This window comes from Chenopodium quinoa, unplaced genomic scaffold (genome assembly GCF_001683475.1).
Source record: "Chenopodium quinoa cultivar QQ74 unplaced genomic scaffold, ASM168347v1, whole genome shotgun sequence".
Taxonomy (NCBI): Eukaryota; Viridiplantae; Streptophyta; class Magnoliopsida; order Caryophyllales; family Amaranthaceae; genus Chenopodium; species Chenopodium quinoa.
In genome coordinates this window covers 1,842,943-1,869,865 of record NW_018743066.1, presented here as the reverse complement: position 1 = coordinate 1,869,865, position 26,923 = coordinate 1,842,943, and the positions used below count along the sequence as shown (strand labels likewise).

The window sequence follows — 26,923 nt, the reverse complement described above, 5'->3', positions numbered from 1 at the left end:
GCTTGTCCAAATTCCCAAAACATTTTTGTCTTCAATCTATGTATGTTTATTAGGTTGATCAAGTTATATACTCGGTAGGAAATCGAGGTTGTTAGATGAAGAGCAAGAAAGGGGACACCTTGGAGAAGCATATGCAATAGCAATGGTGACTGCATTTGGTTCAAATATGTAATGTAATGTATCCAATATAGTCTCTTTATTTTTCATTTCAGAGGTACTCTTCTTCTTTAATTTGTGTTTAGTTGCTTGTTACTTATCACTCATTGTTATACCTTCTAATCAATTTTTTGTTTAGAGAGAATCAAGTTAGTTCAATAATATGTTCAAATTGTTTAGGTTATCTCTGTTGTCTATATTTTGATGATACAAAGACAATGAAGAAAGTTAGTATTGATAATATTGAAATAAGAAATGAAAAGAAACAGGTTATTTACAAGTTAATTGATGTCAAATAGTTGATTATTCCATATTACATGATTAATGGTGATAAGGAGTAATTATAAACTTGATATAAATAAAGAGAAAGGGACAAGAAATCGCTATGAAGTTTGTGGCCACAGATTATTCCAACGCGCGTGGTCGAACAATTCCTTGAACAAATGCCTTTGATTCTTTGAATGCTTAGATCTATTGAATTTGAATGTATTTGATTGATTTTGATAGTGTTTTGAATGTGTTTTGAGAGAGAATTGAAAGAGAGACACTTTCTCTCACAAGCACACAAGTCACAAAATGAGCCAAAATTGGTCAAAAAGTCGGATTTAGGGGCGTATTTATAGGCACTCTAAACGTAGGAACCATCGTCTCAGCTTTATAAATCGACCTTGAAATCCGACTTTTGAGATCATAGGCATTGCTTGTGAACAGTAATTCCACGAAATTCCTCTTATGCCCTTGATCGTTGATCTATTTTGCGAATTTTCCACTTCGACTTTCCCATGACTTTCTTCTGTCCTTCTTTTCCTGCTTTTGCTCGCTATCACTCATTTTCTTTCACTTTTGCAATCACTCATTCTCTTTAGGGTTATGTGTCATTCGACTTGCTTTCCCGTTTGTTCTCAATTCTGCGTGATTTTCAGTCAGAGATTAGAGAAACAGGTAGAGAATTTGATCTCTTCTTCTCTGAGGTATGATCATCTTTAATTTATTTTTTTAATTTTAATGTTTTTAGCTTGATTTAGTGTTTTTTTATGCATTATGTTGGATCTTGACGATCTGTTGAAATTGGGATATTGGGTGTTATTTTTTTTCTTTTCTTTGATGATATGAGCTTTGTTGGTGCTATATTATGGTTTTAAATGTGAATTTTGGGTTGGATTTTTGTGTTGAGTTTGGGAATTAGGGTTTTATTTTATTTTTAAATCAGAAATGTGGGTTTTGGGTGTTAATTTTTGGTGACTGTTTGAGCATTGTCGGTGCTAATTTACGATTGTTGATGTGATTTCTTGGATGAGATTTTGGTTTATGTGCTGATTTTTGGATATTTGTATTCAATCCAACCACCTTTAACACGGCCCTGCCCTTGCATGATTCATTTTACGTGCTTGCCATCTTAGCTCTTTCCCCATTTGTCTTTCTTATCACTTCCTCCTGTTCTTGTTTTCTGAATTCGCTCGCTATCACTCATTTTCTCTTGCTTTCTCATTTCCCATGGTTATGGCGCATGTCCTTAATCTTTTTTATGCATTGAGCAAGTACAAGCTGTGTGAATTTTAATCCACATAATACTGATCATTACTTGTAGGTTGATCGGGTTCTTTACTCATCAGTTGTTTACCCACATTATTCTGGTTTCATCTCCTGTACCCTTTGCGAGGACAGTGATCCTGTACCCCTATGGATGTGCTTGTACTGATGCAGGTAGCAGATATGCTCTGTTAATTTAATTCTATGTTATGTGTGTAAGATAGCCTTCATAAAATAACTCATGGATGAAAATAACCTTTTTCATGTCATTTTTTTTGTAATTTTCAGGAGCATATACTTCAATTCCAGGTTCTTTCTTTCAAGCTCGGGCTATCAAACTCATGCTTATGATTGATCAGGTGATTCTCTTTTCCCCTCCTTCACCTGTCTTGCTTTAGTAATCTGCAGCATCCTACAACTATTGGGTCCCACCATGAATTGAAATGCCAGGAATTGAATTTCTAAAATTTAATAAGCTTAATTATTTATCATATTATGTGTGTCAGGGTGAGAAAGATGACAAGATAATAGCAGTGTGTGCCGATGATCCTGAATTCCGTCACTACATGGAGCTCAATGAATGTCCTCCTCACCGCCTTGCTGGAATTCGCTGTTTTCTTTTAAGATTGTATCCTTTGCTTGCCGTTTTTTTAGTGATTATTGGTCCCATTTTAGACCTTTTATTCTCTTCCACTTCCATATAAGGTTGCCTTCACAGTAGTTATATATAAGAAGAGCGAGTATAAGACTGCTGCAGTGAATGATTTTCTGCCAGCTGTAGATCCGATTGCTACAATAAAATCTTCAATGTGAGATTTCTAACTTTGTGATAATAATACACGATTCTGCAGTTCCTTTAGTTTCCAACTCTCCGATCTCCACTACTTTTTTCCTCTCATATTGGACATCAATAATGACTTGTGTTTTCTCTGCTGTGTATGATTAGCAACATTGGGGAATACTTTTTATTGCAATTCTGCCAGGGTGTACTTTACTGCACACATTGCAAAGGCATGAGACTAATTAGAGTCACTTGTTTCTTGTGGTGATAATGTTATAGAATATACTTTGCTCCACTCATATATTTAGATTCCTTGCGACTAATTAGATTTTGGGAATAAGATGATGTTTTAGTATACTTTTGTTCACCAAGCAGGAAACTTGATTCTCGAATTTTGAGCTTATAAGGAAATTTTATCATATGTTAGATTGTTATAATGAGTTATTTGCTTGTTTCTTGATACCATTTTTGCAAGTTATAATCTTGTTAAACACAATCTAATCTGTGAGCTTTAATAATAAATATTATAGAATCCATGAAATATACTCTGTTTGTATTGAAGCTAAAATGCATTATCTTTGACTTTTCCCCCTAATTATTATGTTTATTTCGACTCACATCTGCAGATCATATGTGTTGGAATTATTGCTGTTGCATAGGTACTAATTAGTAATTACTGAACTGGGGTGTTATTGTCATAATGGTTATATGTAATAGGGTCTGCTCAATTTTGGTCTTAATGAGATTGAGTTTAAGTGCCTCATCATCTATTATTAATTTGCTTATAATATTATAACTGCATGATTATATAACATGTAATCAGTACTTCCTATGCTTTTATTTTGAGTAATCTGTCATTGCATTATCTGGTTTCCTTATTTGATCATCATGCTTTCACTTTGTGTAGTAATTCTGATGTGATTCTCTTTATTCAACTTTAAGAAAACATGTGTTTATTCTGATAAGCTCATAAATATTGGCATTGTTAACTCTTTTATGCTGTCAAAATTTACTTACTAGATATGCTTTAGAGGAATTGACATTTCTATTAGATTAGTTATGATAAGTATGTTGCTTGTTTTTGGCAAAATTTTTGCAAGCTATAATGTTGTTTATATCTACCTTTGTATTGTCAGTTTATCCATCTAAATTTGTCTGGTGTGTGCTAGCATTGTTTTGTCATTATGGTGGCAAAAGGTCTGTGCTACTTAGGAACAAATGAGAAATTAGCTTTGTGAAGCACTGAAGCTTTATTCATTTATGTCTACATTATTTATAATTTGAGTATACTGAGTAGGTGCTGAGATTCATGCGAATAATGACTACTCTTTCTATAATGAGAAATTGGTTTGATTGTTGTGATTGTATTGCTTTCTTTCCAGGTCATTGAAGTCATAGTGTATTTTAAATTTTCGAATTCTTGTTTGATTTCTTCAACTACTTCTGAAATCCCAAGGTTTCTTCGTTTCAATTCGTTTGCTTGTTGGTTTCCTAATTTCAGTCGTGAAAAACAGTGTTTTTGGGCTATTGGTTTTATGGTGTTCTTGCTTCACTGGGATTATGGCCGAAAGAAGCATAGATCTTGTTCTTAGGTCTCGATAATGCTGGAAAAACCACCTTGCTTCTTAGGAGTGAGAATTTTGATTTTGTAGGTCTGATTTCTAATTAGGGTTTTTGGCCCTTTATATGAGTATTTTAAGATTAGATTTATTTGTTAATGAGCTGCTTTAGTTCTAACCACTAGGGTATCTCTCATGAGATTTTGATATGTGCTACCCTTATCCTACATGGTTGACAATTCATGTCTTATGTAGGATGTGCATGTTATTTCGGGGATCTTTGTTTGATGATAGTTTACTCCATGAAAATATATGTCTGCTTAAGCCTAATGTTAGCTCACTTCATACGAATATATGCTTGTTGATTGAGGAATGTCATAGCGATGACAATACTGACATTGGTCTCTGTTTATACCGGTTTCCCATTGAAGAAGCTGATCCTGGTCATACAAAATTACGCCTTTCAATGGAGGGATTGGAGGCCATTAAGAGAATAACAACACCAATTTCCGCTGTTGCTGTAAGCTAATGTTGTTATTTTGAATATTTCTTTCAACTTAGCCTCTATCCGTTCTCTAATACTGCTCGTTTATCTATTTTGATTTTTTTTCCTCCTATGTTAAGATGGTGTACATAAAATTTTGTCTTTAGCATTACCTGTACAGAGATTATTGATACTAAGCTTCTTGCATATGTAGATTTACGTGTTTCTCTTTACTTCATTGTGGTTATATATTAAGGTGATTGGACCCTATAGATCTGGCAAACCTTTTCTACTTAATCAGTTTCTGTCACTTTCTGTAATGGAAGTAATGTACTAATTTTGTGATACTATATACTTTAAAAAGTTGCTGTGAAAGTATAATAGCTTGAATTTTGTCTAATCATAATTACTTTTAAAACTATTTTCTAACAAGTTTTTGGGGTTGGACACATGCAAGATACTAAAACCAAAGGTATGATTTAATAAATTAGAATTTTACTCTTTTGGAAATATCATGATATTTATTGATTTTTGCTATGAATTGTTTATTTTTCCTGAAATTTCACTATGTAGGTATATGGGTGTGGGGAACCGGTGGAAAAGATGGTTGGTGGTGTCAAGACATCTGTACTTTACCTTGATACAGAGGGATTTGAAAGCATTGGTAAATCAAATGTTTATGATGACTGGTAAATATTGCTCTTTCATTAACTTTGAATCTGGAATTCATTGATGAGTAGGTTTTTGTAAAGCCTTTCTGATGTTTCTTCCACAGGATTTTTGCGCTGACTACTGTAATGAGTTATGTACTTATCCATAACTTGCCTGCGACGGTATGTTTTCTCTACCTGTATCACTCTTTTCTCTTTTCCTTGTCATTGTGTATTTTCTATTTATTAATATTTCTTGTAGTAGTTGAAGACTTAAAGATGGACTCTTTCTTTCGTTTGGCCCTACCTACACAATGATGTATTTCAAATGTGATATTATGATGTACTTGTGCTGCAGAGTGATTGGTATTTACTTGTACAGAGATTATTGATCGAAAATCTCCGGGATATGTCGACCTCTTGATCGATTTGCTCGCTTGCATTCGGGGTATGCCCAATTCTGATTTTATAAACTCCATTAAAGCAGGTTCAAGGATTAAAAGATGGGTGTTCCATTGTTTCTGGGTTTGTGAAGAGCTTCAAACTCATGTTCGTAGGTAGTTTCAGTTTCATCTTGTCAAGTTACTCTATTAATGTTTTTAGTTCCTAAATTTTGCCGATTTTTCTATTTCTTTTTTTATTTAGATCTGATTATTGCTAATTATTGGTGGGTGTTAGTTGTAAAGAGAGTGGTGGTGGACTGGTGGTGGATAAAGATGGATTTAGATGATTTTAGAGGAATATTGGGAAATTCAAGGGTAGATATTTGAGGGATATAGAAACTGCAATAAAGGTAGCATCTTTTGATTATGGAGATTAGCTTAGAGTTTTTTTTTTTTTTTTTTTTTTTTTTTTTTTTTTTTTTTTTTTTTTTTTTGACAGAAGAGCTTAGAGTTAGGAGAGATGGTATTGTTGAGAAATTATACACATATTAACATAATTGGAAGCTGTAGTTTGTAATGATGATAAAAATAATAATGGGTTTGTTACTAATGCTGTAGTTGAGGCTGTTTTTGGGATTGATAGGGAGGTGATTCTTAGGAAATCGAATTCGCCTTCCACCCTAGTTTCGATCCGTGGTAGGGATGATATTGATGAGGAGGCCGAGGACGAGGTGGATGTGGAGGAGTTGGAGCAAAGATTGCAAGGGAGAAGGTTTGTTGAGAATGAAGATGAGGAAGATGATGGGCTTAGGAGGATTCCTTCTGTTAGAGAGCATATTGAAAACATTAACCATGTTGCTTTTCTGTTAGTAATTTGGTATGATTGATTTTGAAGCTCATAGTAATTATAATTATGTGTTTGTTGAATTGATTTAATGTGAGTAGTTATAGTTATAACCATGTTTAGTTTTGATTTGAGTCTCTCTATTTTGATGTGACTATTATTGAGAATTGGGGAAACGGTTACTCATACTTTATCGATCGATAATGTAAAGTAGCGTTACATTGACTTGAGAATTTATGTATATACTGACAACATGGTTGATAATAGTTACTTCGTATTTATGAGCTATAATAAGTGAATTTTAAGTGTTGTAAGTGTTATCAAATCTATTCGGGTAGCTCAAAGGATTGGAGTTTCTACTGTGTTCTTGGATGTGGGTTGATGATCTTCATGCTTAAAAAATTCACAAATTCTTGAGATGAATTTCTTCACCATTGTAGTTTTGGCTTAAATATATTTTTTAGTTGAAAAGTTGAAGGCGTGAAAGTTACGCTTTTTTAGTTGGTCTTTCTTTTGAGAACATTTTTGTGTGTAAGCTTCTCAGGCTGTTTCATTTTAAGATTTGCTGATAGAGCTGGTTGGGCTGAGAAATAGGATAGAAAAGAAAGATGCATACTTGTGAGAACTGGAAGAACAAGTAATTATTCCTTTATATACAGCCCAATTGATTAGCTTATTAGCTAACATGTGCTTTCAAAATGCCATATTTTGTAATTTATTGTCTCTTTTCCTGTTTTCTGTGATTATTTTGCTGATTCTTTTGCTGCCTTGAAGTTCGTAGGATATCAGAACCTCATACAGCGTAATCAACTGCTCTTTGGAGATGGGAATGCTCCTACTGGTGGTGTAGCTTTACCTTTTATTCCAGTTCAGGTAATTCGAAGTGCTGAATGATACCTCTTGCCTAATTCAATTCAAATCTTTTTTTTTTTCTTTTCTTTTCTTTTGCAGTTGTAACTTGTATGTCTTTATGATTCATTCTAAGCAGGATTGAAGCGAATTCAGAGTTTTCTCTCTTTTATTATAGCTGAGGTAACTAGGTAAGGTGTTTCTTCTTTCGTTTCTGTCAATGATGAACTGTAATGGTTTAGATTATTGAATTTTCTTCTGTAGATTAAGTTTGAAACTTGATCTTTTTCGCTCATTTTCAACTTTCTCTCTCCTGATCAGTATGAAAGCAAAAACTGCAGAAGCTGAGAATAGGATCGTTGGATGCTCCAGAAAATGCAAGACGCTAAGCGTCTTAATGAGGTATTTATCCCTCTCAATAGATTTTTCTCGAGAGTAAATGAAATATAGAATTTAATTTAGCGTTGGGCAGGTAGTTGTATGATATGTATCAACTGCAGTATGAATCAGATTTTCTATATTGCCACATTTTTAAAATCCCTGTTAAGGCTACTGAATTATGCCAAGTTTGTTCTTCGTTTTTTCCACTGGGAAATTTCAGAGATTAGTCCCTCAACCCAACTCCAACGAAGACTGAACTAATTAGTAACTAGATCCTAACACAATTACCACATTTAGTTGCATTATCATGATTCCTATAGCAAGGTAGCTCAGATTGCTCCGGGCACTAATCCAATTATTCATTTCATTTTTCATGTCCCAAACTTTCTGTCGTTCTTTTTTCATTAGTCATGTATATTCTTATACTTTGCTTAGAAAACAATCATGTTTAATTTAAATTTTCTGTCTATCCTTTTCAGGAAGAATTTATCAAAAGCTAATTGTTTGCCAACCTAGCTCTGAGAATGGACAATTAGCAGGGAAAAGCGTACGTGAAAGCATGGATTAGCTAATAAAAAAACCTAAATTGTGCAAAGATGTACAGATGAAATCAAAAGATTGTGCTAATAAAAACCTAAATTGTGCAAAGATGTACAGATGAAATCAAAAGATTGTGTTGTAATTTTGAGTTTGAATTTTTTTCTAAGTAATTTTACAACACTAAGAGGTTAAGTTGATAATACATGTGTACAAATATTTGTTTTAGTTAGGAAAATTTAATAATTACCACCAACTATTGTTGCCAAAATCGAAAATACCATCTCAATTTTTTTTTTTAAAATAAAAAAGAAAAATTACCACCTAGTTTTTTCCAAATGTTTTCAAATTTTCACCTTTTGTGCGACATGACGTCATCATGGGCCCACACTTTCGTTTTCCCTCACTCTTCCCTCGATTTCCCTCTTTCTTCCCACGATTTCCTTCCAATTTTATCTTTAATTTCGCAAACTAGGTTATAATTGCTACAATGTAACCTACAACGAATTGAATTAAGTAGTTTAATTAGGGTTTAGGTAATCAATTTGGGGGTTTTTGCTCAATTTAAAAAAATTAGGGTTTAACACTTCATCCCCGTGGCTCCAGTCACCCAGACCCCCAACCTTGGCGTCGGCGGTTCCCTGAACCCCCTCCCCTGAACACCCCGCCTCCCTCCATCACATAACCACCGTCTCCTTCCCTCACGACAGCCCCAACCTCCGTCACGAAAGCACCAGCCCCAACTCCAGCGTCAGCGCCGTCGGCCACCAACAACTCTGACCACCCTCTCCCTCCCCCTAAAGCGTCGACTCGAGATCCTCTCACCCTGAAACCACCAACCAGTCAACCACCCTCGGAAACCCCTTCCCCCGTCTCGATCCCAGTCCTTCTTCCCCGCCCCGTCCAAATTCCGGTTGTTCCCCCCGTCCCAATTCCAGCCCCCCTTTCCCGATTCCGGCCTCTCTCTTTCCTTCCTCCGTCGCGATTCCGGCCTCTCTCTTTCCTTCCTCCGTCGCGATTCCGGCCTCTCTCTCCTTCCCCGATTTCGGCAGCTTGTCTCCGATTCTGGCCTCTCTCTCCTTCCCCTTCCCCTTCCCCCGATCAACGCGGTGGTGGGTGGGATGGCGGTTCTAGGGTTTAGGTTAGGTGGTGGTGGGTATGGTGCTGGCTGAATTGGTGTGGCTTAGGGGGTGGTGGTTATTTTTTACTACTTCTTTATTTTTATTTTTTAGACTAATCAAGAAGTGACACGTGTAAATTCTACTAAAAAAAATTACTAGCGGAGTGGGTATAAAGGTGGGATTATTTAAAAATAATCCATAGGTGGGATTATTTTCGGCGGACGGCCAAAAGGTGGAATTATTGCGGGCAATTTTTCCTAAATTTATTCTCAATTATGCACAAAATCATCAAATCTTTATACCTATACACTTAATACCACAAAATTGAAAATAAAAAGAGGTCAAATCTTTTATTACAAATCACTAAATGAAAAACCAAATTAGATTATATCATTAACGGTAAAGGCTACACATACAATTGTTGTATGTGAATCCTACATACAACAACAATTATGTTACTACAAAAATCTACATCGTTACTAAAAATATATATTAGGTCATCAATAAATATAAGTTTATTATTAGAGTTAATAAATAAATAGAAACAAGGTCAAGTCCTACTCCAGTATAATTCTAACAAGTCAAAATAAGTCTACAAAAATTCAAATTTAAACGCCGAAACCCCACTCTTCTTCTTCTACTTCATCTTTTCTGTTTTTCAAATCTTCATCTTTCTTTAACCATGTCTTGGCTTGCTCCTTTGATCGAAGGGGATCTTTCTGCTCTTGAAGTATCAAGCGTAATGTATAATGTTTGGGTCCAATTTATCTAATTGGGCCTAGTCATTTATTTGGGTCCAATTATCTCATTGGGCCTGGTCACTAAATGATCCAATATTCCAAGGTCAAGGCCCGAGCCTCCAATCAAGCCAAGTCAGCCAGGAGTCCTTTGGTCTGAATTGCCATGGTCAACCCATGGCTAGTTAAGGGCCCAATTACTCTCCTCTCCTCATATGCAAAGGTATATAAGCCTTCAATTCATTCATTTATGACATATACACACAAAAGCCTCAAACATTAAATCTCTTGCATAACTTCCTCTCTAAATACACTGTTTGACTTCAGCATCGGAGGGGTCTTCCTCGGATCCACCCCCGAGGCCAGTTTACGTGTGTTTGCTGTGCAGGAAACCTTCGGCCCAACATCCATTGGACCGGACCAGTATTCATCCACTTCATCGGAAACAATTGGCGCCGTCTGTGGGGAAGACTTTCAAAAATCTTTAAGCCAATCAAAATCATCTTGCAATCATCTTAGTAGCGATGGCTAAGAACCGCAAGAGCAAAAGCCTCCTTCAAGGAGCAGGCGAAAGGCCTAAAACTCCTACGCCATCACCTTCGCCGGACCGGAACTCTTCCAAGGGTCCCAGTTCGGAGGGAGGATCATACCGGAAGGATTCCCTTTCTCCCGTAATTCACAACTCTCATCATAGACCGAAGCCACCTCGGTCTAACAGAGGTCAGTCCGATCATAGGACTCAATCAGTGCCCCAAAGCCAACATTTGACAATCCACTCTCACTCTCACACTCAGCCGAGGACCTCTTTGACGGGGCCCAGTTCGGAGGAAGTGGCGAGAGCGCTAGCGGTGCTCATGGAGGCAATGAGGGCACAAAATATGCCTCCACCATGTGCTCGAACTCCTCCGCATACCAGGCATCAGCGGAGGAAGCTAGACCGTGATGGGGGGAAACCTCCCTCCTTCCGGGAGTTGGAAGAGTGGGAAAAGGATACTTGGAGATCTGAAAGAGAAAGGAAAAAGAACCCTCAATTTTTCAAAGGATCCTCAACCTCTCGGCCAGAAATGCACAAGAGCAGCAGCTCAGCCTCTCGGCCAGAATCTGCCCGCCGAGAGCAACCTGAGACTGCCCGCCGAAGCGTACTCGACCGACTCGGCGGCAGGGAGCCGAGTGTGCACAACCGCCTCTCGTTCCCTGTATCCGAGGCCCAGACTTCCCAGCCAGGGACGAAAACCACTCCTACCTCCCTAGGAGGGCGGAGCGCGGTCCCTTCAGCCAGGAACAAAGGCAAGGCCGTTATGCTACCCACCAGCTCCCCATTCGAGCAATGGATTCTGGAAGAGCATGTGCCCACGGTTAAAATACCGTCGCACATTACATACGACGGGACTTCGGATCCGAAGGACCACATTGCCTCATATGAGGCTCATATGCATCTTTGCCCCAGGTCCGAGGCGACTTGGTGCAAATATTTTCCAACCACTCTCAAGGGGGTCGCGCAAGCGTGGATCTCCAAGGGAATGAAACAAGGCTCAATCACCGGGTGGGACGATCTGTCCTCCAAATTTAGGAGCAAGTTTTCCACGGCAAACCGCCGAGAGAAGACTATTGCAGAACTCATGGGTCTGCAGCTAGGGGAGGCTGAAAGCCTCCGAGACTATCTGACTTGCTTCAGCCACGAGTTGTCCAGCATTTCTCAACTGGACCAAGGGCTAGCAGTTTTCGCCCTTTAGCACGGCCTCAAAGCAGGGCAGTTCTCCGACTTCATGGTCATGAATTCACCCAAGACCTTGGAGGAGGTGCTGAATGCTTCGGATAAGTTCATCCGAGCTGAAGAGTGGAACAAAACAAAAACCCAACCTCAATCTGGGGGAGGGAAGCCTCGTCTGAAGGCCAAGGCCAGAAGACAAAGGGAAAGGCGAAGGCCTCGGAACAATCTTCGGCTAACGAGCCGAAGAAGGAAAAATCTGCCCCATACACAGGCATATATGAATCCTACACTCCACTCTCTCTTCCACGCGTCAAAATTTACAGCGTGACGAAGGAGGAGCAGAGTTACAGAAAGCCGAGACCGCTCCTAGAGTGGTATCAGCGAAAAAATAAAAATCAGTGGTGTGAGTTCCATGAATCCCCGGGACATAACACCGAGGAATGTATCCAGCTGAAGGACCAGATCGAGGACATGGTCCGGAAGGGATACTTGAAAAAATACATCGCGGATTACCGCGAGAAAAAAGAGGCCGAGAAGTCAGCAAAGGACTCTCGGCAGGACCTTGACTTCCCCCGGAAGAACAGCAAAAGTGCGGAGGGAAAATTCTCTCCAATCAATGTTATCTCAGGAGGAATATGCTCTAGGAGGGAACACAAGCGACACCTTAGGGCTCTGACCCACCAGGTGAACAACGCTTATATTCAGCCTCCTCAGTCGCCGGTGCCGGACATGACGTTCACAGCCGCCGACTGCCGGGGGGTAACATTCCCTCATGAGGACCCGCTGGTGATCATCGCCATGGTGGCCAACCACGACGTCAGCAAGGTCCTTGTTGATGGCGGCAGCGGAGCAAACATTCTGTTCCGAAAGGTTTACAATCAAATTAAGTTGAAGCCCAAGCACCTTACGCTGGTACCCTACCCGATATCCGGATTCAACGGGGCTTCAACTTATCCAGATGGGAAGGTGATACTTCCTGTCACCATCGGCTGCGATGAGGCAGCTAGGAATTTCATGACTGAATTTTTGGTCATTGACGCTCCTTCAGTGTACAACGTGATTTTGGGGAGACCCATAATTCACGAGATCTAAGGGGTCGTCTCAACCTATCATCAGCTGATGATTTACGTCTCAGACGCCGGCTTCCCCGAAAGGATCCAGGGCAGCCAAAAGGACGCCCGAAGGTGCAACTACCTCAATCCATCCACTAGTCGTCCAGATGACGATGACGAGGATGAGGAGGAGAAAGAAAAAGAAAGAGGGCCGAGCACAAAAAAGCCGAAAGGTCTAAGTGCTTCAGCCCAAGGTTCTGTGCCCAAAGAAAAAGGGCCAGAAAAGGAAAGGGCTGGCTCTTCATCTGAGCCGAAAGACTCAGAGAGCCAGCCGAAGAAGAAAAAGTCTGGGACGCCTGATGACATAGACAGTAGGCCAGATTGTGAAGAGTCCAGCCAATCAGCAATGGACATGGACCATCAGACTGAAATGGTTGAGTTGACCGAAGGAGATGCTGAAAAATGCGTAACAATCGGGATGGACCTCGATCCGAACACCCGTTGTGAACTTATTCAACTCATTCGGGACAACAGAGATGTGTTTGCTTTCTCGGCAGCTGATATGCCTGGGATAAGTCCAGACCTCATCTCCCACAAGCTTAACGTCGATCCAACGTGTCGGCAGTTAAGCAAAAGAAGCGGAATTACTCCGCAAATAAGAACTGAGACATTGCAGCCGAGGTCAAAAAGTTGCTGGAGGCAAGCTTCATCGAGCCTTGTCAATATCCAGAATGGCTTGCAAATGTGGTGATGGTTCAGAAGGCCAATGGTACCTGGAGAATGTGTGTTGACTTCACGGACCTAAATAAGGCTTGTCCGAAGGATTTCTATCCCTTGCCAAGGATCGATCAGCTAGTTGACTCGACAAGTGGCCATGCCTTGCTTAGTTTCATGGACGCATTCTCGGGGTATCATCAGATCTTCATGCACCCCGACGATCGAGCAAAGACGACATTCGTCACGAACGCCGGGGTGTACAATTATAAAATGATGCCCTTCGGATTGAAAAATGCGGGGGCAACCTATCTAAGGCTGGTGGATCAAGTTTTTGCCGATCAAAAAGGCCGAAACATGGAAGTCTATGTTGACGATTCAATCGTCAAAAGCAAAAAATCTGAGGACCATGTTAAGGACCTGGCTGAAACCTTCGCCACCTTAAGAAAGCACCAAATGAAGCTGAACCCGAAGAAGTGTGTCTTCGGCGTGAAGTCAGGGAAATTCCTTGGGTTCATGGTCAGCAAGAGCGGGATTGATGCCAATCCCTCCAAAGTCAAAGCAGCGCTCGATCTTCCTGAGCCGAAAATAAAGCGGGATGTTCAGCGGCTCACCGGAAGAATGGCAGCCCTCTCGAGGTTCATTTCCAGAGCCTCGGATAAGGGGTTACCTTTCTTCAAAGCCCTGAAACTCCCAAAAACAAAAGAGCTCGTTTGGGAAGAAGAGCAAAAAGAAGCCTTCAAGCAGCTTCGGGAGCATCTGGCTCAACTCCCAACACTGGCTAGCCCAGCAGAGGGAAAAACTTTGTATATGTATGTGGCTGTTAGCCCAGCCACCATCAATGCAGTGCTGCTGAGGGAAGAAAACAAAATTCAGCAACCGATCTACTTCGTCAGTCACACTCTGACGGATGCCGAGACTCGCTACCCTCTACTCGAGAAAGTCGCCTTTGCAGTAGTGGTAGCTGCTCGGAAGCTGAGGCCCTATTTTGATTGCCATCAGATAGTGGTCTTAACTGATCAACCGCTGGAAAAAGTTCTTGGCAAAGTTGAAAAATCTGGTAGGCTGGCCAAGTGGGCTTTTGAGCTCACTGAATTCAGCATCAGCTACCAGCCGAGAGCTGCCATCAAGGCTCAAGCTCTAGCGGACTTCTTGGCCGAATGCTCGTACCAAGAGACGCTAGACGACAAAAAGAAAATCTGGACCGTGTTTACGGATGGATCCTCCACCGTAAATGGTTCGGGGGCAGGGGTAGTGATAACCTCTCCCGAAGGCAAATCCTTTGAGTATGCACTAAAATTTTCTTTTAGGGCTTCAAACAACGAAGCTGAATATGAGGCAGCAATCGCTGGCCTAGATTTGTGCATCTCCCTAAAAGCCGAGCATGTCTGCCTGAAGACAGACTCTCAGCTAGTTGCATATCAGATCGGTGGCAGCTAAGAGGCCAAAGAGCCCTCCATGATAGCTTATATTGCCAAGATCAAATCAATCATTGCAAAGCTGAGAACTTTTGAAGTTCAACTGATCCCAAGGGGTCAGAATACTCAAGCTGATGCACTCTCCAAACTTGCCAGTTCAACTCTCACTGAGCTTAACAGATCTATATATGTGGAAGTGCGCCGAGAAAGAAGTTTCGACGAAGCACCTGAAGTGTGCTGCGCTGACCCAGAGCCCAGCTGGATGGATCCCATCCTAGCTTTCAAGCTTCGGGGAGAAATTCCTGAAGATAAAATTTTGGCCTCCAAGCTGAAGAGAACCAGCTCGAGGTTCATCGTCTTTAGAGGGGAGCTTCTGAAAAAGTCCTTCTCAGCCCCATTGCTGAAATGCGTGGGACCAACAGATGCAGATTACATCCTTCGGGAGATTCACCTCGGCATCTGTGGGAACCACATCGGGGGAAGAACCTTAGCCCACAAGGCATTGAGGGTCGGGTATTACTGGCCCACCATGATCTCAGATGCTAAGGAGCTGGTCCGGAAATGTGAAAAATGTCAAAAATTCGCGCCAGTCATCCATCGGCCAGCTAGAGACCTTCAGCCGATCCTTAATCCACTCCCATTTTCCCAATGGGGGCTGGATATTTTGGGACCCTTTCCAAATGCACCCTACCAAAAAATATGGTTAATAGTCGGCTTCGACTATTTCAGCAAATGGATTGAGGCTGAAGCAGCTTCGAATATCACCGAACAAACCGTCAGGAAATTTGTCTGGCAGAACATTATCACTCGCTTCGGTATTCCGAAGGTCCTTGTCTTTGATCATGGGAGGCAGTTTGATAATATGCCGCTGAGGCAGTACACAGATCAATTCGGCATCAAATTGGCATATTCAGCAATGTGTCATCCACAAAGTAATGGGCAAGCCGAAGCTGCAAATAAACAAATCCTCAATGCTTTGAGGAAAAGGGTTGAAGATCAAAAGTTCAAGTGGATAGAGGAACTTCCAGGAACCCTCTGGTCGCTTCGGACTACGGAAAAAGAGGCAACGGGCTATTCACCTTTTGAGTTGGTGTATGGTGCCGAAGCTGTTCTTCTAGTGGAAATTGGCTCTGAGAGTTTACGAGTGCACCACTTCTCGGCTGAGAATGAGGACCTAATGAAAGAATCCCTCGATTTTCTTGATGAAGTGAGAGACTCAGCCCGAGTCAGAATGGCTGCTTATAAGCAGATAATCAGCAAATTTTACAACCGAAGGGTCCATGCAAGACCTCTCAAAATTGGAGACCTTGTCCTTCGGAATGCTGCTGCAGTTCAGAAAGGCCGAATCCATGGGAAACTCTCAGCTGCATGGGTGGGACCCTATGAAATCTGTGATGAGCTTCAGCCAGGGACATACCGACTTCGGCAGTTGGATGGAACTGAGTTGAAAAATCACTGGAATGCTGATGTACTTAAGAAATATCATGTGTAAATCCTTCGGGGCAGAACAATCTTTGTAAGTACATTTTGAATCATTAATGAAAGGCCTCGGAGCCACCATTTCTATAAGTATTTGCAACTTTTTATTCTTTCAAGTTTTCTTTATTCTATCTACTATTTAAGGGTTTTTATTCAGCCTCGTCTGAAACCTTCGCCTCCGGGTAACTGGGTTTCAGATTGCTAACAAACTCGTCTTTTTAAAGAACTCTAGTCTTTCAGCTGAAGTCAAACTTCAGTAAGACTTGTTCTCTAAAGACAAGAGTCCATGGACAAGTCTGGGATATTACCTTAACCGAGCCTTGTATCCCAGAAAGCCATTATCCAAAGCATTGCCTTCAGTTGGCCCTGTGTTTCGGATATCCATTTTTAAAAGATAGACAGAAAATCAAGGACAACAACAACTGTTGGAAATTTTTTATTCAGCTTCGTCTGAAAGTTAGAGAAACAAAGCCCAACTCAGCAATCCAAAGACTTGAGCCTTCAGATTTCTGGGGGGGGGGGCAAGAGGCACTATCAGCGCAAGTTTATCTTCAGCAGAATTCTTCAAGCTGAAAGCTTTGTACTTAGCAAATTTTTGCGAAAATTTCTCAAGCTCAGAAACAGTAAAGCATTCAAAATAAGACAAAGCAATCGAAGAAAAAGCATCAGATTAATGAAAGTAATGCTCAGAAAGAGAGCTAAAAAATTATGTGTTCAAATAAACTAAAGATTATATCGGCAGCCGCCCACAAGCGGAAAATAACAGCTTCCCCCGAAATACGTACAGAAACAAAAATAAACTGTCTGTACATCAAGGCAAACTGAAGCAAAAAGATAAGGCACAAAGAGATTCAGAAAGCGGCGAGTCTGAAGTTAAGCACATGTCGATCCGCAAGACTCTGAAGACGACTGCCCGATTTCCTATGCTTCAGCCGAAGGATCAGGCTGGTTAGCTGGGTCTAGCCCCGGGGCAGTCTCAGCTACAGCAGCAGAGGAGGCATGTTGGGCCCTTGCCTGAGCTTCAGCGGCTCGCTGTTCAGCCTCCAACTCCTGCCACTCAGCTTCCTCCTCGACTTGTTTAGCCTGAAAGATCTCATGCTCAGCAGGAGTAGCATACAGCATGTGCGGATCCTCGGGGTCCTGAGCCCAAAGAGCACACTTGGACCAATCCAGCGAAGGATCAACATGGAGAGCCAACCTCTGAGCCACCTTAAACCCATTTATGTAGCCCATCTCGTACTCTTCTTGGGTATAGAGGCGGACTTGGAGCAAGGCTTCAGCGTCAGCCAACCTCTTTCGACTTTCCTCCATATCCTTTTTAGATTTTTCTAACTCTTCTGAGAGTTTGGAGGAAGAAGTCTTCTGCTCATTAAGCTCCAGCTGGATGTTGGAAATCTCGGCCTTGGCCTGGGTCAGCTCATCTCCCTTAACCTTCAGCTGATCTTCCAACTCCTTCAGCTTCTGGTCTTGGCTCTCAGCAGCAGCTTGGGCAGCAGAAAGGTGAATATCCCTAGCCTGCTGAGCCTCTTCAGCAGCCATTCTGCAGGCCTCAAGAGCTTCCAACTTCTGCTGCATTTCGGCTTGTGCAGCAGCTCCCTCTTGGATTCGGCTCTCGATGGCAGCCTTGAATTTGGAGATGTCCACCCCCATGTGCTCCTGAAGAAATTTCTCCCCTTCTATCAGTGGGGGAAAAAATTCTTTCTCCATAGCAGAGCAGAAGGTTTGGATGGCTTCAGCAGCCCTCTTTTCATACTCTTCGCCCTGCTGCTGCTTCTCTTCAGCAGCCTGCTGTTTCAGCTCAGCAAGCTTCGCCTCCTCCCGGGTAATCTTTGCATCCTCCCAGGCATGCTCCAGCTTGTCTTGGAGGGTGTCAATCAGCTCTATAGTAAGAGTCTGATTGTGCACAACCTGTTTGCAGGGGCACATCAGTTAAAATAAATAAAATAATGTAAAAGAAAGAGCCAGAAAGGAGGAGAAGAGCTGAATAAAAGCAAAGCAAAGCAACTAAATGGTTAAGTACCTGCATCAGCAAACGCTGGTTGTCTCTTGCAGGGTCAGGGACCCTTCGGCTGGATTCTCCCATCCCAGCCGTGGCCTTCAGCGACCACACCCTTGCTCGGTTTACTTCTGACATACCAGATAGGTCGCCGAAGTAACCTGCAGCCCCTTCATGGTTCTGGCCCCAAATTCGTTCCCAAATAGGTTCTGGGACTGTGATGCGGGGGGCCGAGAAACCCAAATCTCCAGAGTTCAGCGTCTGGAAGGACGGGAAGGAAGAAGACGGAACCTCCTGAACCTTCTCAGGCTCAGCATGACCTTCCCCTTCGGCGGAGACCAACTGGTCTCCACCAGGGTCAGCAGCGACAACCTCCTCTGCTTCCTCCCCCAGATCAGGTTGACGAAGAAGAGCGTCAACCTCCCTATCAATATCATATGAGAAACCTTCAGCAAGCTTCTCAGATTTTTCAGCAGGGCGTCCCTGAACCCCCCCCCCCCCCTTCGAATCAGGAGTTCTTTGGTCCACCTCCATCTCTTGAGTTTCGGAGGTGGAGGGGGGGTTTGAGGACGCGGAGCTTCCGGCGGAGGGGGAGCCCTCGGCGAGCGTCTGCCTTCATCAGGCTCCCGTATGAGAATGCCCCCGGTAGGCCTTATCCCCGTCTGAAACTGACGAGGCCCCAGCACGGCTAACCTCCTCCTCCTCTTTGCTAAGGGTTGATCGTCCATTTCTTCAGATTCTGACGAAGATGGATCCTCAGAACGGGCAGGCGCTTTCCCTTCTCTTCTTTCGCTCCCTTCCTCAGGCTGCAGAAAGGGGGGGCAGCAAAGTGTGAGTAAAAAAAAAAAACCAAGCAAGTCAGGAACTTACTGGAACCCTCGGCTGAGCTCCAGATGCAGGGATATCCCTTTCAGCAGCACCAGATGTCCCAACACCTCCTTCCAAGGAGTCGATTGCTCGGGACACGTCCTCGGCTGTCTGAGCAGCCTGTGCTTCCTCAGGTAATAAAGGCCGGAGGGGATCTCGCTTCTCCCACCAAGGCTTCTGCTTGGTGTAGTCGGCGACAGCTTCGATCTGAAGGCTCGTGTCGTGCAGATGCAGCGGACGGTTCTTCGGAGCTGTGATTGCCGGAGCTCGGTCTAGAATGACACGTTCAACGTTCACCCCAAGCCGGTTATAGTCAATCCCCGAAGTAGCTTCGCTCAGCTCTGAAAAGAACAGACGAAGGTTAGACTAAAGGAATAAGCATCAAAGATAAACAAAAAATTAAACAAGTCAAAGTCCTCGGCCCCAGCCGAACATGCTTACCATCCCTGTACTTTCGGCTGAGGCCGACAACTGCCAATATCTTCTCTTGGAAGATGTAATGGTTATCTGGGAGCCATCTGGCCGGGATAAATCTCATTCGGCCAACTCCCCCTGGGTTATTCTGCTTCCCGAAGAAGCTCATTTGCTCGTAGCTGGGGTGACGAGCGGCATCAGGGTCCTCAGGGCCCAAATCCTGCATATTCGGATCAGGCCTGGAGAGGTATCGGGGACCCCCGAAAAAATAGGGATGCTCTGGATCAGCGGGAACTCTCACCCAGACCCATTGACCTCTCCAATCCTTGTCCGAGGAATCGTTCGGCCACATAGTCAGATATTGGGGGCGGCTCTTTATTCGCCACCAGCCTGAAGACCCATGTTGGCCGTATACGCTCTGAAGGTTTTGCACCAGCTGATGCATCTTTCGGAAGCAGTGCAAATTCGGCTCAACAACAAAAAACCGACACACCCAGAGATAAGTCATCACCCGCCGAATGCTAACGGGTGTTAATTGGCACAGGGAGATCCTGTACTTTATTAAAATATCCCTGACGAAGGGATCCAAAGGGAACCGAAGCCCGTATTGTAATTGCCGAGTGTACACCCCTATATATCCAGGAGGAGGACGGTGAATCCTGTCAGTCGGCGAGGGCATTCGGCACCAGTGCCCATCCTCTTCAAAAATGTCGTAGTGCAACTCAATTTGCTCGGCGAACCGGTAGGTTTCGGCATGCCGAACCCACCACGAGTATGGGGTATTTCTCACCATGGCGTCCTAGGCCTCGGCGTCCTGCCATTCAGCATGCCCAGGAAGCAGGTCCCAGAGCACAGGGGGCAAATCTTCGGCCTGCCCAGCCCGTTCTCTCTGCTCAGGTTGCTCCGCCTTGCCGGCCTCAGCGTCCTGCTGAGGCGGCGTGGCGTTTAAAGGAACGACCGGAATCCCCCTTTCCGGGTCTTCCTCGACTCGTTCCCCGTTCCAAACATCGGCGCGGTCACGGGGATCCCTAACCTGACCCCGTCGACCTAGTTGACGCCTCCTTTCTCGAGCCATAACCAAATTCAAAGAAGGGAGAAGAAGAATTCTCTCGAAAAAAAAGCAAGAAAATCAAAAGGACTCGAAGAAATTTACCTCCAAATAGGCCGAAATGCGTCGGCCAAGTCAGTGGGAGTGACGAATTTGAGTGTCGAGCTCGGATTCGGGGGTACTGCGCTAAGGACTCAAAGCGAAAGTGGGTTATTTCGAGAATTCGAGTGTAAGTTGGTGAAGAAATGAGGCAGAAATGCAAATCAAACCTTATAATTCCGGGAAGGAGAATTCCAAAGTCGGAAAGTTCAAATTTCTCTTAAATGTCTCCTTAATTAACCGTTAAACACTCTCTCTCTTGATTAACCGCCCACTATCCACTCCACTTCCTATTAATTATCCAAATTACAGTTATTTAATTAATATCTGTTTAAAAATTTACCATTAATCGACGTTTGATTGCGGGTGACGTGGTACAGTTGCGGTGGTCTCCCAACTTTGCTCGTCTCGATTGCAAACTGTTCCATCGAAATCCAAATAGACCATCAAGATGGAGCCCAGAGGTAGTTGTTTATTCAAAATGCTCAAATAAATTGTCATAAATTTTGATACATTCTTTTGCTGTTAATGTTTTTGGAATTTCTTTATTATATTTAATGGAAAATTTGGTGTATCTTGGGTTTTAGGTGATTTTTTTATCTGTAAGAATTCGAATCTTCCAATTTCATAATTAGGGTTCTTGTTTAATTAAAATTGTCATAGATTCTTATTGCTATTAATTATTTTGGAATTTCTTGATTTAATTTCATGGATGATTCGGTGTATCTTGTGTTTCAGGTTATGATTTTGTAATTTTAAATTTGGCAGATTTTGTTGTTTCTTCGAATTTCTCAATTAAAGTTATAAATTTAATCTTATTGCTGTAATTTTTCTGGAATTTCTTTAATTAAATTTAATGAAAGATTCGGTGTATCTTGTGTTTTAGGTTATCATTTTGTGGTTGTTTATTTGGCAGAGTTTGTTGTTTTTTTAAATTTCTCAATTAAAATTGTCATAAATTCAAATTGTGTTGTAATTTTGACCTTGAATTTTTTTTCCAAGTAATTTTACAACACTGAGATGTTAAGTTGATGATACATGTGTAAAACATTTTTTTTTAGCTATAAGAGAAATACGAGTATTTTAGTAAAGGTTCAATTTCACTATCTGGGTTAAGCCTCTGCATCCTGTCGTAATTCTTACGAGCAAGATGACTTCATAGATTTTTATTGCTGTAAATTTTTTTGTGGTTTATTTTGTGTTTATCTATTCAAGGTTGATGGCATCCTTCCACGAGCTGGCCCATCAGGTCAGCAATCGAGGGGAGGGGCAGCAGGCCCTTCAGGTCAGGCTTCTAGGGGAGGGGCAGCAGGCCCAGGTCAGCCATCTCGGGGAGGTGCAGCAGGCCCAGGTCCTATGTCTAATGGAGGAGCAAGTCTTCTCAGCGGTGTCCCACCTTTTTGGGCTGGTATGATGATGTTTATCTTATTCTTCTTATATTATTCACTCTGAGTTGTAGAGTCAGACAGTTAACTTGGTTTACATCTGCAGAAAACGAGAGAGGCATGTTTGATGCTATACTAAAAGGAGAATTTGACTTTGAAAGCGACCCATGGCCATCTTTATCAAAAAGCGCAAAGGACCTGGTCAGGAAGATGTTGAATCCTGATCCAAAGAATAGAATTACTTCTGCAGAAGTGCTTGGTAATGTGCTTTCTTGCCTCCTTTGGTAGAGTGCCATTCTTGAATGTCTTGTATCTCCACTCTTCAATGTGCTATCCTTTCAACTTTTAAGTTTAGTGACTCAAATGTATTTTCTATCTCATTCACACGATTTATCTTGTCATTGCCATATTAAGATGTAAAATTGTTAACTTACAACTATTCTATTACATTTTGACTTTATATTATTCTGGTTAGTGACTAATTGAAAGGGTATTTGCTCTACGTGCCGTTTTTTCCTGACTATACCTATAACAGTGTAGCCATGTTATTAATTTCTATGAAAATCTTATATGTATTATTTCTGTGAACCACACAGAGCATGCTTAGATGAGAGCAGGCGGAGATGCATCAGACAAGCCAATATATATGGCAGTGCTCTCTAGAATGAAACAGTTTAGGGCAATGAATAAGCTAAAGAAGCTAGCTTTGAAGGTATGCTTCTATTCGGAACTTTTTAATTTTCCTTGGTATATTTTCCTTGTATATAGTATTTACAGATATTCTTTGACGCAGAATAGAAGATTTTTTCTTTAAAAATTAGGTACAGAATGGTTTGACAGATTTTGACTACTTTTGGAAAATTTCATTTTCTGGGAGAAAAATCACATTTTTTTTTAAAAAAAGAGAAGCGCAGAGGAATGTTCCCTTACACCCTACTAAACTTAGGAAAGCTGATGTAGGCTGAGAATTCTTTAACCAAGCAGATTGGACATTTAGGAAATTCTTTACTTTCCAAACATTTTAGATTGGGAATTTATACCATGTAACCTTGTGTTTTATGTGATTTTCTTATGTAAACGTAACTTTTGCACTACTTCCTGAGGTAACCCTAAAGTTGCAAAACATCATTAAATTGGATGAAAAAGATAACACCTTTAGTTAAAACATATACAAGTATGTAAACTGAAAATATTTTTTTTAAAAAAACCCAAATTTGTATTAGGAAATGGAAGAAAGAGTTAAATTAAAAGGAGCTTACTTATCTTCTTTATCTTTTTCATTTGAACCTTTTTAGTTTAAATATAGGAAATTAAAATCTTTCAAAAAAAAAAAATGAAATTAATTAACAGAATTATGTTTTCCATCCAATTTAATGAGCTTTTGCAAGTTTAAGGTTACCTCATATAGTAGTATAAAAGTCAGAGTTATATGAGAAAAACTTATAAAACACAAGGTTAACATGATATAATATCCCTTAAAATATTAAGCCTTAGATCTGTGGTCTAGTTTATGAGAAAAACTTATAAAACACAAGGTTAACATGGTATAATATCCCTTAAAATATTAAGCCTTAGATCTGTTGCCAGTTACTAAAACTAACCATGGTACTTATCCTTCACTCTGCCATTTTTCCAACAATTCGCTTGGTTTTGCCTATTTTCATTGTCTACATGTAAATTTCTGGAGCCTTGAGGTGAAATGAAGAATCCATCCAAAATAGACTATATGTGCCATGTTACTTAAGCTATATGACCAACCATCTTATGAGCTAGCTAATTAAATCTCTCTCTCCCCCTCCCCCCTCTTTTTTGAAATTTTAATATTTTGTGGTCAGTCTTAGTTTGATGGCAAGGATTTTTTAAAGTAAATATACCAATACTTCTATTGTGTAAGACCTGTAAATCACAAGGATGGGAGAGCCCCAAAGGTCTATTGCTAGATATTTTGGTATTTATTGGATTTTGTTTGGAGAAAATAGCATTATGTCTGAATTGGTACATCCATACATGTCTTTACCTCTACTAACGATGCCTTAATTACTAAGTCACATATGCATAGCCCAGTACTGAGTTGCTCCATGCCCTTTTACGTTTCTGTTAGACCTTTGAAATTTAGGCATACACAATTTTTATTCCTTAGCTTCCCTTACATTCTTCTGGACAGCCATTCTAAAATGACATCTGGTGTTGCAGTAAATAGATTCTTGCCGTTTTTGAAAGTTTGATTACTTATCTCATTTCAGTTATATCTTTTTAGTTTGATATTTTCAGCTTGTGATAGTAACAGATTAATAATTTGGATTTTGATGAGCCTGGCTCATTATTGCAGGTTATCGCAGAAAATATGTCCGAAGAAAAAGGTTTTAAAGCTATGTTTGATAACATGGACACAGACAACAGTGGTTCAATAACCTATGATGAACTTAAAAAAGGATTAGCTGAACTTGGGTCAAAGCTGACTGAAACTGAAGTCAAGCAACTTATGGAAGCTGTAAGTTGAATACTATCATTCAGCTTCATATGATTTGTATTCTATCCTGGTTATCTTTTAATATTTCACTTTGTTGCTGGTTATCGTATAATTGAATCTTTTGCAGACTGATGTTGATGGAAATGGGACAATTGACTACATGGAATTCATCACTGCAACAATGAATAGGCACAGATTGGAAACAGATGAAAATTTATTAAAAGCATTTCGATACTTTGATAAGGATAATAGTGGGTGAGTCCAAAACAACTTCCTCTGCCTCCCCCTCTGCTTCTCCTTTCCCCTCCACAGGCATTTCTGAGTTTTTGTGCGTTGCTTAAATATGCACATGATATTCCCGTATCATTTTCTGCTAGAGGAGCTTGCATGTTTTCCACTTCATTCTTTCTGTGGTTTCTTATCGTGAAATAATATCTTATCTGGTAATACCGACGTGTTGCACCGTGTTTTTCTGCTGAGGTTAGCTTCTAATTATGTTTAGTTAAGGTTTTTTTAAGCAGCTTGTTCGTTTTTGGAGTTTTTATAGCTCATCTGCTCTTTTGATTCTCTTAGAAGATATTCATGAAACAAGTCCTTCAAGGATACTTTTGTTTGATTTTACAGGAATTAAAAAAAAAAAAAAAAAAAAAAAAACAACCCTTGTATCTAACATAATTCTTATCTCATGAACTTTATTTTTCTTCAAAATTTTGCTCTACAACGGTGGCGTTTGTTTATGAGCCACTTTTAACTTGAGGGCAGCGTCTTTCCTTTAATAAATATTAATGCTATCAACCAACTTCCTTAATATTTGTGGAACACTCTTAACTCCCCAAAGCAATGCTTATTGTGAGGATGAACAGAGTTCAAGTTACTGATATTACCTTTCTTATATGTCAGATTCATTACAATGGATGAACTGGAAAATGAGATGATGATATACGGAATTGCTGATGAAAGCAGTATCAAAGAAATTATCTCAGAGGTTGATACTGATAATGTAAGTATCTAGTAAACACAAATTTAAAATTCATTGGCATAGTGCATTACTAGCATTAGACAGAAAATTGGCCAATCAGGCAATCACAATTTTAGAATAGAGTATCATTGTCTGCATTTGACTGATTTTGTTGACATATTATAGGATGGAAAAATCAACTATGATGAATTTTGCGCTGTGATGAAAAGTGGTACAACAGCACAAGTAAAACTCTTCTAGTTCCACGTTCAGTCAGTATAGCAGAGGTGTTTTGTATAGTCTGTAGTCATCCCGGTAAGTTTGCTTGTGATAATATTTTAGACGGGAGCAGCAGGAAACCTCGTCTATGAACGTTTACTCTGCATTTTTGCAGGAAGTTTGAACATGTGTATATGTATTTTCACATAGATTTTGTTTAATTGCTTAGGTTTTCCTTCTGAATCTCTGCTTGAAGCAGAGTAATTTTGTACCTGTATCTAAGATAAACCCTCACAACTTCTAGTAGTGTTTGAGGTTTATTATTGTTCATACCGTGATGTATTATACGATGGTGCTATGTGTTTTGGAACCGGACAGTTTCTTCCCTGAAGAAGAGAATGAAAGAGTCGAGTATATGTTCCCTTGTAAATGTTGTAATATGGATGATTTAAACCTTTGACTATGTGCACTCCCTTAAAATGACAAAAGAGGCCCATAACTTTTCACTTTGCTCATTCTTTGGTCACTTGGGTTGGGATGTTCTGCTGTGCACAACTTCATGAGAGGAGGCTTACTAGTTTGTTGAGCGAAATCTAAAACAAAGAATGGTTTCCAATGACATTATATGTAGTTTGAGATGAGTTGCAAAGGTCTTTTCGAATGTGAATTTGGTGTCTTAAGCTACACTAAAGCACTCCAGTGCTCTGGAGTCAGTTCTATCAGCTAATGAGGATCACTGAAGTTGCTCTAGGTATTCTGCTGAACATTGAAACTTTTGGTAGTTCGTTATCTAAGTGTATGGCTACTTTGTTTTTACTTCCAGCTGCTATGGTAGTCATGTGCTCGTGTGACTGTGTACTCCGATTCGGAAATACCAATTAATTAATTTTAGGTTGTTAAGAATAAGCTGTTCTATAATAAGTACGAGTAATACTTTTCCAATTTACGAAGGTTGATTGTGAAATAGGATTGATCCAATCTAGACCTCAAAGATTCCCAAAATTTAGTTACTTGAATTTGACCTGAATATGCATCAGTGCAAAGATAACAAGACTAAAATTATTGGCAATAGACTTGTCTT

General features: G+C 40.8%; 1 protein-coding gene and 1 pseudogene across 1 annotated transcript; both read left to right on the top strand.

The window, feature by feature from the left end:
* Positions 1-48: 48 nt before the first annotated feature.
* Positions 49-2,495, top strand: LOC110731339. The gene is made up of 6 exons (XM_021911191.1): positions 49-173; positions 1,023-1,127; positions 1,745-1,860; positions 1,975-2,045; positions 2,193-2,314; positions 2,419-2,495. Coding segments are annotated over exons 1-6 (444 nt in total). The 5' UTR covers positions 49-171; the 3' UTR covers positions 2,447-2,495.
* Positions 2,408-26,348, top strand: LOC110731338 (annotated as a pseudogene).
* The last annotated feature ends 575 nt before the right edge of the window (positions 26,349-26,923 follow it).

Excerpts from the sequence above, each read along its gene's own strand:
- LOC110731339 (XM_021911191.1), top strand. Across the intron at positions 1,861-1,974 it reads ATGTGCTTGTACTGATGCAG|GAGCATATACTTCAATTCCA; the intron begins GTAGCAGATATG and ends TGTAATTTTCAG. Across the intron at positions 2,046-2,192 it reads TCATGCTTATGATTGATCAG|GGTGAGAAAGATGACAAGAT; the intron begins GTGATTCTCTTT and ends TATGTGTGTCAG.